The sequence below is a fragment of the Biomphalaria glabrata genome, chromosome 10 (assembly GCF_947242115.1).
Source record: "Biomphalaria glabrata chromosome 10, xgBioGlab47.1, whole genome shotgun sequence".
NCBI lineage: Eukaryota > Metazoa > Mollusca > Gastropoda > Planorbidae > Biomphalaria > Biomphalaria glabrata.
In genome coordinates, this window is record NC_074720.1 from 23,713,377 (window position 1) to 23,734,685 (window position 21,309).

Below are 21,309 nucleotides of genomic sequence, written 5' to 3' on the forward strand. Positions count from 1 at the left end.
TATATAAGTTGACTATAGTCTGCTAGTGATGTAACTTGTTCAATCTAACTTCTGTCTGCCAATATATAAGTTGACTATAGTCTGCTAGTGATGTAACTTGTTCAATCTAACTTCTGTCTGACAATATATAAGTTGACTATAGTCTGCTAGTGATGTAACCTTGTTCAATCTAAACTTCTGGTCTGCCAATATATAAGTTGACTATAGTCTGCTAGTGATGTAACTTGTTCAATCTAACTTCTGTCTGCCAATATATAAGTTGACTATAGTCTGTTAGTGATGTAACTTGTTCAATCTAACTTCTGTCAGCCAATATATAAGTTGACTATAGTCTGCTAGTGATGTAACTTGTTCAATCTAACTTCTGTCTGACAATATATAAGTTGACTATAGGTCTGCTAGTGATGTAACTTGTTCAATCTAACTTCTGTCTGACAATATATAAGTTGACTATAGTCTGTTAGTGATGTAACTTGTTCAATCTAACTTCTGTCTGACAATATATAAGTTGACTATAGTCTGTTAGTGATGTAACTTGTTCAATCTAACTTCTGTCTGACAATATATAAGTTGACTATAGTCTGCTAGTGATGTAACTTGTTCAATCTAACTTCTGTCTGACAATATATAAGTTGACTATAGTCTGCTAGTGATGTAACTTGTTCAATCTAACTTCTGTCTGACAATATATAAGTTGACTATAGTCTGCTAGTGATGTAACTTGTTCAATCTAACTTCTGTCTGACAATATATAAGTTGACTATAGTCTGCTAGTGATGTAACTTGTTCAATCTAACTTCTGTCTGACAATATATAAGTTGACTATAGTCTGCTAGTGATGTAACTTGTTCAATCTAACTTCTGTCTGACAATATATAAGTTGACTATAGTCTGCTAGTGATGTAACTTGTTCAATCTAACTTCTGTCTGACAATATATAAGTTGACTATAGTCTGCTAGTGATGTAGCTTGTTCAATCTAACTTCTGTCTGACAATATATAAGTTGACTATAGTCTGCTAGTGATGTAACTTGTTCAATCTAACTTCTGTCTGACAATATATAAGTTGACTATAGTCTGCTAGTGATGTAACTTGTTCAATCTAACTTCTGTCTGACAATATATAAGTTGACTATAGTCTGTTAGTGATGTAACTTGTTCAATCTAACTTCTGTCTGACAATATATAAGTTGACCTATAGTCTGCTAGTGATGTAACTTGTTCAATCTAACTTCTGTCTGACAATATATAAGTTGACTATAGTCTGCTAGTGATGTAACTTGTTCAATCTAACTTCTGTCTGACAATATATAAGTTGACTATAGTCTGTTAGTGATGTAACTTGTTAAATCTAACTTCTGTCTGACAATATATACGTTGACTATAGTCTGTTAGTGATGTAACTTGTTCAATCTAACTTCTGTCTGCCAATATATAAGTTGACAATATATAAGTTGACTATAGTCTGCTAGTGATGTAACTTGTTCAATCTAACTTCTGTCTGACAATATATACGTTGACTATAGTCTGTTAGTGATGTAACTTGTTCAATCTAACTTCTGTCTGACAATATATAAGTTGACTATAGTCTGCTAGTGATGTAACTTGTTCAATCTAACTTCTGTCTGACAATATATAAGTTGACTATAGTCTGCTAGTGATGTAGCTTGTTCAATCTAACTTCTGTCTGACAATATATAAGTTGACTTTAGTCTGCTAGTGATGTAACTTGTTCAATCTAACTTCTGTCTGACAATATATAAGTTGACTATAGTCTGCTAGTGATGTAACTTGTTTAATCTAACTTCTGTCTGCCAATATATAAGTTGACTATAGTCTGTTAGTGATGTAACTTGTTCAATCTAACTTCTGTCTGACAATATATAAGTTGACTATAGTCTGCTAGTGATGTAACTTGTTCAATCTAACTTCTGTCTGCCAATATATAAGTTGACTATAGTCTGCTAGTGATGTAACTTGTTCAATCTAACTTCTGTCTGCCAATATATAAGTTGACTATAGTCTGTTAGTGATGTAACTTGTTCAATCTAACTTCTGTCTGACAATATATAAGTTGACTATAGTCTGCTAGTGATGTAACTTGTTTAATCTAACTTCTGTCTGACAATATATAAGTTGACTATAGTCTGCTAGTGATGTAGCTTGTTCAATCTAACTTCTGTCTGACAATATATAAGTTGACTTTAGTCTGCTAGTGATGTAACTTGTTCAATCTAACTTCTGTCTGACAATATATAAGTTGACTATAGTCTGCTAGTGATGTAACTTGTTTAATCTAACTTCTGTCTGCCAATATATAAGTTGACTATAGTCTGTTAGTGATGTAACTTGTTCAATCTAACTTCTGTCTGACAATATATAAGTTGACTATAGTCTGCTAGTGATGTAACTTGTTCAATCTAACTTCTGTCTGCCAATATATAAGTTGACTATAGTCTGCTAGTGATGTAACTTGTTCAATCTAACTTCTGTCTGCCAATATATAAGTTGACTATAGTCTGTTAGTGATGTAACTTGTTCAATCTAACTTCTGTCTGACAATATATAAGTTGACTATAGTCTGTTAGTGATGTAACTTGTTCAATCTAACTTCTGTCTGCCAATATATAAGTTGACTATAGTCTGCTAGTGATGTAACTTGTTCAATCTAACTTCTGTCTGACAATATATAAGTTGACTATAGTCTGCTAGTGATGTAACTTGTTCAATCTAACTTCTGTCTGACAATATATAAGTTGACTATAGTCTTCTAGTGATGTAACTTGTTCAATCTAACTTCTGTCTGCCAATATATAAATTGACTATAGTCTGCTAGTGATGTAACTTGTTCAATCTAACTTCTGTCTGACAATATATAAGTTGACTATAGTCTGCTAGTGATGTAACTTGTTCAATCTAACTTCTGTCTGCCAATATATAAGTTGACTATAGTCTGCTAGTGATGTAACTTGTTCAATCTAACTTCTGTCTGACAATATATAAGTTGACTATAGTCTGCTAGTGATGTAACTTGTTCAATCTAACTTCTGTCTGCCAATATATAAGTTGACTATAGTCTGCTAGTGATGTAACTTGTTCAATCTAACTTCTGTCTGCCAATATATAAGTTGACTATAGTCTGTTAGTGATGTAACTTGTTCAATCTAACTTCTGTCAGCCAATATATAAGTTGACTATAGTCTGCTAGTGATGTAACTTGTTCAATCTAACTTCTGTCTGACAATATATAAGTTGACTATAGTCTGTTAGTGATGTAACTTGTTCAATCTAACTTCTGTCTGACAATATATAAGTTGACTATAGTCTGTTAGTGATGTAACTTGTTCAATCTAACTTCTGTCTGACAATATATAAATTGACTATAGTCTGTTAGTGATGTAACTTGTTCAATCTAACTTCTGTCTGACAATATATAAGTTGACTATAGTCTGCTAGTGATGTAACTTGTTCAATCTAACTTCTGTCTGACAATATATAAGTTGACTATAGTCTGCTAGTGATGTAACTTGTTCAATCTAACTTCTGTCTGACAATATATAAGTTGACTATAGTCTGCTAGTGATGTAACTTGTTCAATCTAACTTCTGTCTGACAATATATAAGTTGACTATAGTCTGCTAGTGATGTAACTTGTTCAATCTAACTTCTGTCTGACAATATATAAGTTGACTATAGTCTGCTAGTGATGTAACTTGTTCAATCTAACTTCTGTCTGACAATATATAAGTTGACTATAGTCTGCTAGTGATGTAACTTGTTCAATCTAACTTCTGTCTGACAATATATAAGTTGACTATAGTCTGCTAGTGATGTAACTTGTTCAATCTAACTTCTGTCTGACAATATATAAGTTGACTATAGTCTGCTAGTGATGTAACTTGTTCAATCTAACTTCTGTCTGACAATATATAAGTTGACTATAGTCTGTTAGTGATGTAACTTGTTCAATCTAACTTCTGTCTGACAATATATAAGTTGACCTATAGTCTGCTAGTGATGTAACTTGTTCAATCTAACTTCTGTCTGCCAATATATAAGTTGACTATAGTCTGCTAGTGATGTAACTTGTTCAATCTAACTTCTGTCTGACAATATATAAGTTGACTATAGTCTGTTAGTGATGTAACTTGTTAAATCTAACTTCTGTCTGACAATATATACGTTGACTATAGTCTGTTAGTGATGTAACTTGTTCAATCTAACTTCTGTCTGCCAATATATAAGTTGACAATATATAAGTTGACTATAGTCTGCTAGTGATGTAACTTGTTCAATCTAACTTCTGTCTGACAATATATACGTTGACTATAGTCTGTTAGTGATGTAACTTGTTCAATCTAACTTCTGTCTGACAATATATAAGTTGACTATAGTCTGCTAGTGATGTAACTTGTTCAATCTAACTTCTGTCTGACAATATATAAGTTGACTATAGTCTGCTAGTGATGTAGCTTGTTCAATCTAACTTCTGTCTGACAATATATAAGTTGACTTTAGTCTGCTAGTGATGTAACTTGTTCAATCTAACTTCTGTCTGACAATATATAAGTTGACTATAGTCTGCTAGTGATGTAACTTGTTTAATCTAACTTCTGTCTGCCAATATATAAGTTGACTATAGTCTGTTAGTGATGTAACTTGTTCAATCTAACTTCTGTCTGACAATATATAAGTTGACTATAGTCTGCTAGTGATGTAACTTGTTCAATCTAACTTCTGTCTGCCAATATATAAGTTGACTATAGTCTGCTAGTGATGTAACTTGTTCAATCTAACTTCTGTCTGCCAATATATAAGTTGACTATAGTCTGTTAGTGATGTAACTTGTTCAATCTAACTTCTGTCTGACAATATATAAGTTGACTATAGTCTGCTAGTGATGTAACTTGTTTAATCTAACTTCTGTCTGACAATATATAAGTTGACTATAGTCTGCTAGTGATGTAGCTTGTTCAATCTAACTTCTGTCTGACAATATATAAGTTGACTTTAGTCTGCTAGTGATGTAACTTGTTCAATCTAACTTCTGTCTGACAATATATAAGTTGACTATAGTCTGCTAGTGATGTAACTTGTTTAATCTAACTTCTGTCTGCCAATATATAAGTTGACTATAGTCTGTTAGTGATGTAACTTGTTCAATCTAACTTCTGTCTGACAATATATAAGTTGACTATAGTCTGCTAGTGATGTAACTTGTTCAATCTAACTTCTGTCTGCCAATATATAAGTTGACTATAGTCTGCTAGTGATGTAACTTGTTCAATCTAACTTCTGTCTGCCAATATATAAGTTGACTATAGTCTGTTAGTGATGTAACTTGTTCAATCTAACTTCTGTCTGACAATATATAAGTTGACTATAGTCTGTTAGTGATGTAACTTGTTCAATCTAACTTCTGTCTGACAATATATAAGTTGACTATAGTCTGCTAGTGATGTAACTTGTTCAATCTAACTTCTGTCTGACAATATATAAGTTGACTATAGTCTGCTAGTGATGTAACTTGTTCAATCTAACTTCTGTCTGACAATATATAAGTTGACTATAGTCTTCTAGTGATGTAACTTGTTCAATCTAACTTCTGTCTGCCAATATATAAATTGACTATAGTCTGCTAGTGATGTAACTTGTTCAATCTAACTTCTGTCTGACAATATATAAGTTGACTATAGTCTGCTAGTGATGTAACTTGTTCAATCTAACTTCTGTCTGCCAATATATAAGTTGACTATAGTCTGCTAGTGATGTAACTTGTTCAATCTAACTTCTGTCTGACAATATATAAGTTGACTATAGTCTGCTAGTGATGTAACTTGTTCAATCTAACTTCTGTCTGCCAATATATAAGTTGACTATAGTCTGCTAGTGATGTAACTTGTTCAATCTAACTTCTGTCTGCCAATATATAAGTTGACTATAGTCTGTTAGTGATGTAACTTGTTCAATCTAACTTCTGTCAGCCAATATATAAGTTGACTATAGTCTGCTAGTGATGTAACTTGTTCAATCTAACTTCTGTCTGACAATATATAAGTTGACTATAGTCTGTTAGTGATGTAACTTGTTCAATCTAACTTCTGTCTGACAATATATAAGTTGACTATAGTCTGTTAGTGATGTAACTTGTTCAATCTAACTTCTGTCTGACAATATATAAGTTGACTATAGTCTGTTAGTGATGTAACTTGTTCAATCTAACTTCTGTCTGACAATATATAAGTTGACTATAGTCTGCTAGTGATGTAACTTGTTCAATCTAACTTCTGTCTGACAATATATAAGTTGACTATAGTCTGCTAGTGATGTAACTTGTTCAATCTAACTTCTGTCTGCCAATATATAAGTTGACTATAGTCTGCTAGTGATGTAACTTGTTCAATCTAACTTCTGTCTGACAATATATAAGTTGACTATAGTCTGCTAGTGATGTAACTTGTTCAATCTAACTTTTGTCTGACAATATATAAGTTGACTATAGTCTGCTAGTGATGTAACTTGTTCAATCTAACTTCTGTCTGACAATATATAAGTTGACTATAGTCTGCTAGTGATGTAACTTGTTCAATCTAACTTCTGTCTGACAATATATAAGTTGACTATAGTCTGCTAGTGATGTAGCTTGTTCAATCTAACTTCTGTCTGACAATATATAAGTTGACTATAGTCTGCTAGTGATGTAACTTGTTCAATCTAACTTCTGTCTGACAATATATAAGTTGACTATAGTCTGCTAGTGATGTAACTTGTTCAATCTAACTTCTGTCTGACAATATATAAGTTGACTATAGTCTGTTAGTGATGTAACTTGTTCAATCTAACTTCTGTCTGACAATATATAAGTTGACCTATAGTCTGCTAGTGATGTAACTTGTTCAATCTAACTTCTGTCTGCCAATATATAAGTTGACTATAGTCTGCTAGTGATGTAACTTGTTCAATCTAACTTCTGTCTGACAATATATAAGTTGACTATAGTCTGTTAGTGATGTAACTTGTTAAATCTAACTTCTGTCTGACAATATATACGTTGACTATAGTCTGTTAGTGATGTAACTTGTTCAATCTAACTTCTGTCTGCCAATATATAAGTTGACAATATATAAGTTGACTATAGTCTGCTAGTGATGTAACTTGTTCAATCTAACTTCTGTCTGACAATATATACGTTGACTATAGTCTGTTAGTGATGTAACTTGTTCAATCTAACTTCTGTCTGACAATATATAAGTTGACTATAGTCTGCTAGTGATGTAACTTGTTCAATCTAACTTCTGTCTGACAATATATAAGTTGACTATAGTCTGCTAGTGATGTAGCTTGTTCAATCTAACTTCTGTCTGACAATATATAAGTTGACTTTAGTCTGCTAGTGATGTAACTTGTTCAATCTAACTTCTGTCTGACAATATATAAGTTGACTATAGTCTGCTAGTGATGTAACTTGTTTAATCTAACTTCTGTCTGCCAATATATAAGTTGACTATAGTCTGTTAGTGATGTAACTTGTTCAATCTAACTTCTGTCTGACAATATATAAGTTGACTATAGTCTGCTAGTGATGTAACTTGTTCAATCTAACTTCTGTCTGCCAATATATAAGTTGACTATAGTCTGCTAGTGATGTAACTTGTTCAATCTAACTTCTGTCTGCCAATATATAAGTTGACTATAGTCTGTTAGTGATGTAACTTGTTCAATCTAACTTCTGTCTGACAATATATAAGTTGACTATAGTCTGCTAGTGATGTAACTTGTTCAATCTAACTTCTGTCTGACAATATATAAGTTGACTATAGTCTGCTAGTGATGTAACTTGTTTAATCTAACTTCTGTCTGCCAATATATAAGTTGACTATAGTCTGTTAGTGATGTAACTTGTTCAATCTAACTTCTGTCTGACAATATATAAGTTGACTATAGTCTGCTAGTGATGTAACTTGTTCAATCTAACTTCTGTCTGCCAATATATAAGTTGACTATAGTCTGCTAGTGATGTAACTTGTTCAATCTAACTTCTGTCTGCCAATATATAAGTTGACTATAGTCTGTTAGTGATGTAACTTGTTCAATCTAACTTCTGTCTGACAATATATAAGTTGACTATAGTCTGTTAGTGATGTAACTTTTTCAATCTAACTTCTGTCTGCCAATATATAAGTTGACTATAGTCTGCTAGTGATGTAACTTGTTCAATCTAACTTCTGTCTGACAATATATAAGTTGACTATAGTCTGCTAGTGATGTAACTTGTTCAATCTAACTTCTGTCTGACAATATATAAGTTGACTATAGTCTTCTAGTGATGTAACTTGTTCAATCTAACTTCTGTCTGCCAATATATAAATTGACTATAGTCTGCTAGTGATGTAACTTGTTTAATCTAACTTCTGTCTGCCAATATATAAGTTGACTATAGTCTGCTAGTGATGTAACTTGTTCAATCTAACTTCTGTCTGTCAATATATAAGTTGACTATAGTCTGCTAGTGATGTAACTTGTTCAATCTAACTTCTGTCTGACAATATATAAGTTGACTATAGTCTGCTAGTGATGTAACTTGTTCAATCTAACTTCTGTCTGACAATATATAAGTTGACTATAGTCTGCTAGTGATGTAGCTTGTTCAATCTAACTTCTGTCTGACAATATATAAGTTGACTTTAGTCTGCTAGTGATGTAACTTGTTCAATCTAACTTCTGTCTGACAATATATAAGTTGACTATAGTCTGCTAGTGATGTAACTTGTTTAATCTAACTTCTGTCTGCCAATATATAAGTTGACTATAGTCTGTTAGTGATGTAACTTGTTCAATCTAACTTCTGTCTGACAATATATAAGTTGACTATAGTCTGCTAGTGATGTAACTTGTTCAATCTAACTTCTGTCTGCCAATATATAAGTTGACTATAGTCTGCTAGTGATGTAACTTGTTCAATCTAACTTCTGTCTGCCAATATATAAGTTGACTATAGTCTGTTAGTGATGTAACTTGTTCAATCTAACTTCTGTCTGACAATATATAAGTTGACTATAGTCTGTTAGTGATGTAACTTGTTCAATCTAACTTCTGTCTGCCAATATATAAGTTGACTATAGTCTGCTAGTGATGTAACTTGTTCAATCTAACTTCTGTCTGACAATATATAAGTTGACTATAGTCTGCTAGTGATGTAACTTGTTCAATCTAACTTCTGTCTGACAATATATAAGTTGACTATAGTCTTCTAGTGATGTAACTTGTTCAATCTAACTTCTGTCTGCCAATATATAAATTGACTATAGTCTGCTAGTGATGTAACTTGTTCAATCTAACTTCTGTCTGACAATATATAAGTTGACTATAGTCTGCTAGTGATGTAACTTGTTCAATCTAACTTCTGTCTGCCAATATATAAGTTGACTATAGTCTGCTAGTGATGTAACTTGTTCAATCTAACTTCTGTCTGACAATATATAAGTTGACTATAGTCTGCTAGTGATGTAACTTGTTCAATCTAACTTCTGTCTGCCAATATATAAGTTGACTATAGTCTGCTAGTGATGTAACTTGTTCAATCTAACTTCTGTCTGCCAATATATAAGTTGACTATAGTCTGTTAGTGATGTAACTTGTTCAATCTAACTTCTGTCAGCCAATATATAAGTTGACTATAGTCTGCTAGTGATGTAACTTGTTCAATCTAACTTCTGTCTGACAATATATAAGTTGACTATAGTCTGTTAGTGATGTAACTTGTTCAATCTAACTTCTGTCTGACAATATATAAGTTGACTATAGTCTGTTAGTGATGTAACTTGTTCAATCTAACTTCTGTCTGACAATATATAAGTTGACTATAGTCTGTTAGTGATGTAACTTGTTCAATCTAACTTCTGTCTGACAATATATAAGTTGACTATAGTCTGCTAGTGATGTAACTTGTTCAATCTAACTTCTGTCTGACAATATATAAGTTGACTATAGTCTGCTAGTGATGTAACTTGTTCAATCTAACTTCTGTCTGACAATATATAAGTTGACTATAGTCTGCTAGTGATGTAACTTGTTCAATCTAACTTCTGTCTGACAATATATAAGTTGACTATAGTCTGCTAGTGATGTAACTTGTTCAATCTAACTTCTGTCTGACAATATATAAGTTGACTATAGTCTGCTAGTGATGTAACTTGTTCAATCTAACTTCTGTCTGACAATATATAAGTTGACTATAGTCTGCTAGTGATGTAACTTGTTCAATCTTACTTCTGTCTGACAATATATAAGTTGACTATAGTCTGCTAGTGATGTAGCTTGTTCAATCTAACTTCTGTCTGACAATATATAAGTTGACTATAGTCTGCTAGTGATGTAACTTGTTCAATCTAACTTCTGTCTGACAATATATAAGTTGACTATAGTCTGCTAGTGATGTAACTTGTTCAATCTAACTTCTGTCTGACAATATATAAGTTGACTATAGTCTGCTAGTGATGTAACTTGTTCAATCTAACTTCTGTCTGACAATATATAAGTTGACTATAGTCTGTTAGTGATGTAACTTGTTCAATCTAACTTCTGTCTGACAATATATAAGTTGACCTATAGTCTGCTAGTGATGTAACTTGTTCAATCTAACTTCTGTCTGCCAATATATAAGTTGACTATAGTCTGCTAGTGATGTAACTTGTTCAATCTAACTTCTGTCTGCCAATATATAAGTTGACTATAGTCTGTTAGTGATGTAACTTGTTCAATCTAACTTCTGTCTGACAATATATAAGTTGACTATAGTCTGCTAGTGATGTAACTTGTTCAATCTTACTTCTGTCTGCCAATATGTAAGTTGACTATAGTCTGTTAGTGATGTAACTTGTTCAATCTAACTTCTGTCTGACAATATATAAGTTGACTATAGTCTGTTAGTGATGTAACTTGTTAAATCTAACTTCTGTCTGACAATATATACGTTGACTATAGTCTGTTAGTGATGTAACTTGTTCAATCTAACTTCTGTCTGCCAATATATAAGTTGACAATATATAAGTTGACTATAGTCTGCTAGTGATGTAACTTGTTCAATCTAACTTCTGTCTGACAATATATACGTTGACTATAGTCTGTTAGTGATGTAACTTGTTCAATCTAACTTCTGTCTGACAATATATAAGTTGACTATAGTCTGCTAGTGATGTAACTTGTTCAATCTAACTTCTGTCTGACAATATATAAGTTGACTATAGTCTGTTAGTGATGTAACTTGTTCAATCTAACTTCTGTCTGCCAATATATAAGTTGACTATAGTCTGTTAGTGATGTAACTTGTTCAATCTAACTTCTGTCTGACAATATATAAGTTGACTATAGTCTGCTAGTGATGTAACTTGTTCAATCTAACTTCTGTCTGACAATATATAAGTTGACTATAGTCTGCTAGTGATGTAACTTGTTCAATCTAACTTCTGTCTGCCAATATATAAGTTGACTATAGTCTGCTAGTGATGCAACTTGTTCAATCTAACTTCTGTCTGACAATATATAAGTTGACTATAGTCTGTTAGTGATGTAACTTGTTCAATCTAACTTCTGTCTGACAATATATAAGTTGACTATAGTCTGCTAGTGATGTAACTTGTTCAATCTAACTTCTGTCTGACAATATATAAGTTGACTATAGTCTGCTAGTGATGTAACTTGTTCAATCTAACTTCTGTCTGACAATATATAAGTTGACTATAGTCTGCTAGTGATGTAACTTGTTCAATCTAACTTCTGTCTGCCAATATATAAGTTGACTATAGTCTGTTAGTGATGTAACTTGTTCAATCTAACTTCTGTCTGCCTATATATAAGTTGACTATAGTCTGCTAGTGATGTAACTTGTTTAATCTAACTTCTGTCTGCCAATATATAAGTTGACTATAGTCTGCTAGTGATGTAACTTGTTCAATCTAACTTCTGTCTGCCTATATATAAGTTGACTATAGTCTGCTAGTGATGTAACTTGTTCAATCTAACTTCTGTCTGCCAATATATAAATTGACTATAGTCTGCTAGTGATGTAACTTGTTCAATCTAACTTCTGTCTGACAATATATAAGTTGACTATAGTCTGCTAGTGATGTAACTTGTTCAATCTAACTTCTGTCTGACAATATATAAGTTGACTATAGTCTGTTAGTGATGTAACTTGTTCAATCTAACTTCTGTCTGCCAATATATAAGTTGACTATAATCTGTTAGTGATGTAACTTGTTCAATCTAACTTCTGTCTGCCAATATATAAATTGACTATAGTCTGTTAGTGATGTAACTTGTTCAATCTAACTTCTGTCTGACAATATATAAGTTGACTATAGTCTGCTAGTGATGTAACTTGTTCAATCTAACTTCTGTCTGCCTATATATAAGTTGACTATAGTCTGCTAGTGATGTAACTTGTTCAATCTAACTTCTGTCTGCCAATATATAAGTTGACTATAGTCTGTTAGTGATGTAACTTGTTCAATCTAACTTCTGTCTGCCAATATATAAGTTGACTATAGTCTGCTAGTGATGTAACTTGTTCAATCTAACTTCTGTCTGACAATATATAAATTGACTATAGTCTGCTAGTGATGTAACTTGTTCAATCTAACTTCTGTCTGACAATATATAAGTTGACTATAATCTGTTAGTGATGTAACTTGTTCAATCTAACTTCTGTCTGCCAATATATAAATTGACTATAGTCTGTTAGTGATGTAACTTGTTCAATCTAACTTCTGTCTGCCAATATATAAGTTGACTATAGTCTGCTAGTGATGTAACTTGTTCAATCTAACTTCTGTCTGACAATATATAAGTTGACTATAGTCTGCTAGTGATGTAACTTGTTCAATCTAACTTCTGTCTGCCAATATATAAGTTGACTATAGTCTGCTAGTGATGTAACTTGTTTAATCTAACTTCTGTCTGCCAATATATAAGTTGACTATAGTCTGCTAGTGATGTAACTTGTTCAATCTAACTTCTGTCTGTCAATATATAAGTTGACTATAGTCTGCTAGTGATGTAACTTGTTCAATCTAACTTCTGTCTGACAATATATAAGTTGACTATAGTCTGCTAGTGATGTAACTTGTTCAATCTAACTTCTGTCTGACAATATATAAGTTGACTATAGTCTGCTAGTGATGTAGCTTGTTCAATCTAACTTCTGTCTGACAATATATAAGTTGACTATAGTCTGCTAGTGATGTAACTTGTTCAATCTAACTTCTGTCTGACAATATATAAGTTGACTATAGTCTGCTAGTGATGTAACTTGTTTAATCTAACTTCTGTCTGCCAATATATAAGTTGACTATAGTCTGTTAGTGATGTAACTTGTTCAATCTAACTTCTGTCTGACAATATATAAGTTGACTATAGTCTGCTAGTGATGTAACTTGTTCAATCTAACTTCTGTCTGCCAATATATAAGTTGACTATAGTCTGCTAGTGATGTAACTTGTTCAATCTAACTTCTGTCTGCCAATATATAAATTGACTATAGTCTGTTAGTGATGTAACTTGTTCAATCTAACTTCTGTCTGACAATATATAAGTTGACTATAGTCTGCTAGTGATGTAACTTGTTCAATCTAACTTCTGTCTGCCAAATAACATGATTTCCTTGCTAAAGACAATCTTAACATTGTCCATTTTTACAAAACTTATATTAACTCACTCTGTCTGGCCAAAAGTTTGTACATGTTGTTTCTCCCACACTCAATTTCAGCTTGATCCAAGATTTGGTGTGTGAGAAATCTTGTGTACAAACTTTTTACCAGATAGACAGAGTTGATATAAGCTTTGTAAAAATATTTCTGATGGCAAAAATTTATTATGTCAAAGTTAGTCCCAAGTTTAATTATATGACTGATCCAAACTAATGGATACAATTACACTTAATGTAAGCTTTGTTGTTTTTTTTTTAATTATATTTTTTAATGTTTTTCTTGTTCAGTTGTCTACTTTACCAGACCTGGACCAGGACACCATGCACACTCTCAGGCAGCTTGCCCCTGGACACACACAGCATGTTATTGATGAAGAAGTCACTTTAAGTTTCCACAGAGACCCAGTACTGGTCAAACATTTATCTTCAAGGTCAAACAGTAGCTGCAAAAGAACACTGTTGCCAGAAATAGCAGCAGAGGAACCTCCAGAAAAAAAAATGGATGACACAATCTTATTCAAGGCTAACATACAAGCAAAGGCAGACAAATAATGCTTCACTTTTGTATAGGATTTTTAAAAATTGTTCCAATTTGTTTGCTTTGTAAGGTTAATTTGAATAATTCAATGTATCTCCAGTGAAGATTCTAGTTTGTTCTGAACAGAAACCTAATAACTTACTTGTTGTATTTGAACAAAACAACAACATTGATTTGAATAGATTCCTAACTACAGTTATTGATGCAGACGTTCTGAGGGTTAGAATCTTTAGTTGTTCATTTTTCTTTAGTCAGTACATGATATATGAATAAGTTATAGTCTCAAAATGAGTTAATCTAAGACAATATAATGTGTCATGAGTGCACACCTACCTCAAGTACACAAAGTGTACAATGTTTCTACATTATTGCCAGTATTTTTTTGTTTGTTACTTGATGTTTGCAAACAATGTGTATATTTGTTCTACAAACCTACCATTTAGTTGACATGTTGAATTTAACTTGTTAGCTTTAATACAAACCTACCATTTAGTTGACATGTTGAATTTAACTTGTTAGCTTTAATACAAACCTACCATTTAGTTGACATGTTGAATTTAACTTGTTAGCTTTAATACAAACCTACCATTTAGTTGACATGTTGAATTTAACTTGTTAGCTTTAATACAAACCTACCATTTAGTTGACATTTTGAATTTAACTTGTTAGCTTTAATACAAACCTACCATTTAGTTGACATTTTGAATTTAACTTGTTAGCTTTAATACAAACCTACCATTTAGTTGACATGTTCAAACTAACTTGTGTGACTTTGACTTTTCTACTTGTACTAGAATGTAACTAGATGGAAATAGAACTTTGTGTTGGTTTGAACACAACTTACTGGCACTTATTTGCACTAGGGAAGACAAGTATTTAGTTACACAAACCAACTAATACTTTCTTCATCAAAGATGTGACAATTGGTTGCTCCAGTTTCAGCAAGACAACCACACACATAGTAAAGATACAGAGCTATTGTTAAAGATAAATACACAGATAGGTGAGATAGTGTATAGAATAAAGTACAGTAATGTGAGATAGTGTATAGAATAAAGTACAGATAAGTAAGACAATGTTTAGAAGTAAAGATATGTGAGATACAAGGAAAGTTAAAGTGGGTTTGCTGGCTATAAAAATTCTGAAGGGTCAATGTTTTGTATTTAGTTGATGATCTCATTTTGTTGAGTGCTATTGCACATATTCAATATGTTCTTGTTGTGACATTATTTACACTGTTATATACAAAGAAAAAATAGATTTCTAAATGAATGAAACAAATATTTTTTTCATCTAAGCTACAGTGTGAAGAAAGTAGGCTTTAATGCACAAACTATGCATACAGCATACTATGAAACAATACACTTAGGACAAATGATTCTATGCAATTGATCATATATATATATGCAGGGGTTGTTTTTTTTTTGTAAAAAAAAATAGGGGCCGGTACTCAGCGATGGATTGTAAAGTAATAATTTTTTTCCCACATTGAAAAAGGTGCTGGTACGCCATACCAGTGCGTACCGCTACAAAAAAAGCCCTGTATATATATATGAAGTAACCATCATTGTCCTTTAACCCATTTTGACTATTGCCACTATGAAACAGGATTTATCTGTGTCAGGTCAGAATATTCAAAATATTGGATTTGTGAATGACGGGTCCTTTCACTAGCTTTCATGCTGATCAAACTTTATTATTTTGAATGAACTCATTTTGCTGTCAGTAGCAGTTTTTATTGTCAATTAATTGTTAAGTGATAGTTGAGTTTCCATTTCATGCTATGAATCTCTATGAGAACTATGGCACCTTCAAAACTTGAAGGAGTCAAGTAAAAAAAAAATGTTAAGTATGACCACTTCAGTATGAATGAAAAATCTTGATATTTTATGACTAAGAAATATTCACATTTTGGATGCATAAATAAATATTTGAGTCAAAATTGCTTCACTTGTACAATATTATGACTACATTCCTCAACTACTTAGCATTGTACATTACTTTAAGTACCGGTACATGTAAAATAAAATAAAATTAAATAATAGCACTGACAGTACCCCATCAATACGTTTTGTCACATTGTTGTTGTTTGTTTGTTTTTTTGTTTGTTTTTTATGTAAAAAAAAAAAAAAAAAAAAAAAGCTGATTCTTTGTAAAGTTTTGTGTGTTCACAAAAAAACATTCCCAAATCTGATCAGACAATAGACCTAGCTACAACGGACTATAAGGCAATGTCTTCCATTCCCAAATCTGATCAGACAATAGACCTAGCTACAACGGACTATAAGGCAATGTCTTCCATTCCCAAATCTGATCAGACAATAGACCTAGCTACAACGGACTATAAGGCAATGTCTTCCATTCCCAAATCTGATCAGACAATAGACCTAGCTACAACGGACTATAAGGCAATGTCTTCCATTCCCAAATCTGATCAGACAATAGACCTAGCTACAACGGACTATAAGGCAATGTCTTCCATTCCCAAATCTGATCAGACAATAGACCTAGCTACAACGGACTATAAGGCAATGTCTTCCATTCCCAAATCTGATCAGACAATAGACCTAGCTACAACGGACTATAAGGCAATGTCTTCCATTCCCAAATCTGATCAGACAATAGACCTAGCTACAACGGACTATAAGGCAATGTCTTCCATTCCAAAGTTGAAAGATAAGTGCAGCACATGACAGTGTTAATCCAGTTGTGACCTGCATATTTTGCCACATCTAATGCAAACAAAGCTCCGACATTTTTACCGTGTTCCGCAATCCTGTTCAGTAATTGTGACTGACCATATCAGTCGATTTGAATGTAAAATGTAAATATGTGTTGCAAAACTAAGCATTGCGTCTTATTTTATCGGAAAATGGATGGGCAATGCCTAGATACTTTTAATTTTTCCACCGGTCTAACCATTACGGAGGAAAAAATTGAAAACTAAAAGTAGCAGCAAACTGTTCCGCAATAGTGACTCTATTAAATCTATATGGTCTAGTAGATATAATATTGTTACAAATGAACAGTGATAGGTAGAGGTCAACGTATGACCCCGGCGAGATGACACAGCAGCGAGTGTTCTCTGGAATGTACATGTATCAACAAAGACAGGATGTGACGTGTCCTTACGTGTTATTCCAGAAGGTACTAGCAATGTCCAATGACAGATAGAGGTCACAACTTGTGACCCCGGCAAGATGACACTGCAGCCAATGTTTTCTGGAATCTACATGTATAAACAAAGACAGGATGTGACGTTTCCTCACGTGTTATTCCAGAGGATACTAGCCGTGTTTGTGCAACTTTGGACAAGCGGTTAGGGACTCTATATAAGCCAGAGAGTTAATGTGAAAGTCAGTCGTGAGTGAGTCGTCGGTACTGTTGTCTACTGTGCGAGACAGTAGAAGAGAGATGTGTACGACTCAATGCAAGTTAACTAGGGTAGAGTTAACTGGAATGGACTACTGTCGTTAAAGTCTATACGGTGAACAACAGTGGACTTAAGCCGTTACAGTCGATACAGTCGATGTAAGACGTGTGCGGCTCTGATTCGGTAGACTTGAGTACGACTTGGTTCAGCTTTGGGAGACCTGGAGCGACACTGGGAAGTGTGTCTTTGGTTTGTTCTGTGGAATACAGCTCGATGCAAGTTGAGAAGAGATGAATTGCAACGAAGTATAGCTAACTGTAAACTGACAGATATTGTACAGTCTTCTACGCTACATGTTACAGTAACAAATTGTTAGAGTTATTAGTCAATAAAGTTATATGAAGCTGAGAGTTTAGTCGTCAAGTTCTTTGCAGTGTTTTTATTTGTGTGTCTACTAGTACATCTAGCCAGAAGATTCAGAAATACGTAACAATTGGTGTCAGAAGTGGGATCTTTCTGGCTAGAATGTGTTCCATCAAACTTCTTATTGAACTTGACATGAAAGAACTTAGACAAGAGCTTCGAGAAAGAGATCTACAGCTTAACGGAAATAAGGAAACGCTAACAGCACGTCTCAGACAAGCCCTGTTGGAGGAAGATGAGAATCCGGACACCTACCAATTTGAAATCAAACCTAGTATGACGGAGCTCCTGAAAACTTTGCAATACAAAATGAACTCGGTGAAAGAGAGCATTAAGAAGATAGAATCAGAAATCAACACTAGATTTTCTTCATTTAACCAGTTGATTAAAGTCATGAATGAGAATGAACAAATAGCTACCACGCCCAACAAGACAGAAGAACAAACAAATACGATAAAAGATCAAACGAGAATCATGATTAATGAGCTGCTGAACACCCTGCAGTATCAGATTGAGTCGACTGATGAAAGAGCTACACCATTGATGAACAGCGAACAATTGTCCAACCAAGGATGTGGCGATACAGACAATTACGATAGGCATGTTGGTGATGGTTGTGCTGTCTTTGACTGTGATAGCAAACCAAATGAATGTGGCCCACAAGAAATGAAAAGAGACGATAGCTGTTATTGTTTCAACGAGAATCTGAATGAGACAGTTGAAGAAACAAGAGAAGAGACCGAAGATTTTGCTAGAGATATACCCAATATGAGTACCTCAACCAGTCTGACAGAACAAGACAACGTTGGGTCTGCGTCCAAGCCTGTTGCTGTGGGCCTTAAAGACTTCTGTCTTCTATTTGCATGTGTCTACGAGAGGAACTCGAAGCTTGATTACTGCACTCATGCGTTTGACAAGAACTGTACGTACGTAGCTATGCAAGAAGATTGTGAATGCCAAGAAATACACCAACAAGCTCTAGACTTAACAGAAACTTGTACATCTATCAAGGTAGGCGCGAGAATCCCTGGTGATAGTCAAGGAATTACAATAGAAACTGATGCTGAAGTTGATGGACCTTTGCACGTTGAATGTTATCAACCTGCCCCACAATCGAGTCCTTCAGACTCGGATGAAGGTGATGACGTGTTTGACACCTTGCCTTCAAGTGGACTTGCAGCTCATTCGCAAAGCACCCATCGAAGAATAATGCTGAAACAACTTGCTAGATCAACAGTCTTGATGACTACAGCTATGAAATGCAATGCCTTCCTATGTGCTAAGTGGCTGCCATCAGCATTGATCGACAAGAAAGCAAGACAACGACAACGACATCAACGCAACCAAAGAAATATCAAATTGAGGAGGCGGAGAAAGCGACACATGCAGAGTGCAACGTGGATGGCTCTAACAAGATCAAGATACAAACCCACCCCTTCTCCCACTGATAGACCCCCACCTGCATTTATGAAACTCCATAGCCCATCTTATTAGAAAACAAGCCCACCACTTCTCCCACTGATAGACCCCCACCTGCACTAATGAAACTCCACAGCCCATGTTTTTAGAAAGATTCTGTCCGGGACCATGAACCAAAAGAAGAAAGCCTTACGAATCAGTTGAAAGTGTGAAGCCACTAAAGAATAATCTAAAAACATTCCTCATAAGAATAGGTTTGATGAAGTATAACTGAGGTTTTTAGAAGAACGCTAATTAAGTCAGAAGCAAGAAGGACAGAAAAGAAGTAGATTAAGATGTCAGAACTGTAGTGAGTAACCATCTGTGACAGAACTGTACAAGAAGATCAACCTTACAGACATCGTACAAACCCAAGTCAGTTGCTGTTGTTTAAAAGAAGAGCATGTGAATATTGCTGTACTGTAATCAACCTGGTCATCTCTGAAGAAGCTCTGGAAAAAGATGCTTGAAAATTTAAAACTCAGCCAGTGAAGCACGAACTCGTTAGAATGCTGATGAATTTTCTCGACAAGAGTGCCCAATGTCGTCATCTGAAGGTCGATGTTTCCATACCAAGATTGATGAAAACATTTATGAGGAACTGCTGAAAAAATGAGTATTTGGCTCCCATTCTTCTATGGAAAGAAGATGAACAACTGCCAGATTGAAAGAACATCTCTGAGAAGGGGGCAACCACCAAAGCTTCCTTCTTGATCGTCGATCGGTTTCTTCAGTATCGTGGTGAAGTGGAATCTGTACGGGACGAACAGATCTAAGAAGGGGGCAGTGTTACAAATGACAGTGATAGGTAGAGGTCAACGTATGACCTCGGCGAGATAACACAGCAGCGGGTGTTCTCTGGAATGTACATGTATAAACAAAGACAGGATGTGACGTGTCCTTACGTGTTATTCCAGAAGGTACTATATAGCAATGTCCAGTGACAGATAGAGGTCCTAACTTGTGACCCCGGCAAGATGACACTGCAGCCAATGTTTTCTGGAATCTACATGTATAAACAAAGACACGATGTGACGTTTCCTCACGTGTTATTCCAGAGGATACTAGCCGTGTTTGTGCAACTTTGGACAAGCGGTTAGGGACTCTATATAAGCCAGAGAGTTAATGTGAAAGTCAGTCGTGAGTGAGTCGTCGGTACTGTTGTCTACTGTGCGAGACAGTAGAAGAGAGATGTGTACGACTCGATGCAAGTTAACTAGGGTAGAGTTAACTGGAATGGACTACTGTCGTTAAAGTCTATACGGTGAACAACAGTGGACTTAAGCCGTTACAGTCGATTCAGTCGATGTAAGACGTGTGCGGCTCTGATTCGGTAGACTTGAGTACGACTTGGTTCAGCTTTGGGAGACCTGGAGCGACACTGGGAAGTGTGTCGTTGGTCTGTTCTGTGGAATACGGCTCGATGCAAGTTGAGAAGAGATGAATTGCAACGAAGTGAAGAGATGAATTGCAACGAAGTATAGCTAACTGTAAACTGACAGATATTGTACAGTCTTCTGCGCTACATGTTACAGTAACAAATTGTTAGAGTTATTAGTCAATAAAGTTATATGAAGCTGAGAGTTTAGTCGTCAAGTTCTTTGCAGTGTTTTTATTTGTGTGCCTACTAGTACATCTAGCCAGAAGATTCAGAAATACGTAACAATATATATATATATATATATATATATATATATATAATATATATATATATATATATATATATATATATATATATATATATATATATTATATAGGTCAGACCTGAATCTAGATCTATATATTTAGAATTAGATCTATTAGATCTATATT

The 21,309-nt window shown here is 34.0% G+C and overlaps 1 protein-coding gene across 5 annotated transcripts in view; it reads left to right on the plus strand.

Annotated features, from left to right (window-relative positions):
* The window catches only part of LOC106054872 (ubiquitin carboxyl-terminal hydrolase 44-like), a 61,644-nt gene extending 45,318 nt beyond the window's left edge, over window positions 1-16,326 (plus strand). For all 5 annotated transcript variants that reach the window (XM_056044045.1, XM_056044043.1, XM_056044044.1 and 2 more), the window contains one exon: window positions 13,994-16,326. In XM_056044045.1, coding sequence (XP_055900020.1) covers window positions 13,994-14,257 — 264 coding nt within the window. In that variant the 3' untranslated portion in view covers window positions 14,258-16,326. The remainder of the gene's footprint in view (window positions 1-13,993) is intronic.
* Window positions 16,327-21,309: the final 4,983 nt, after the last annotated feature.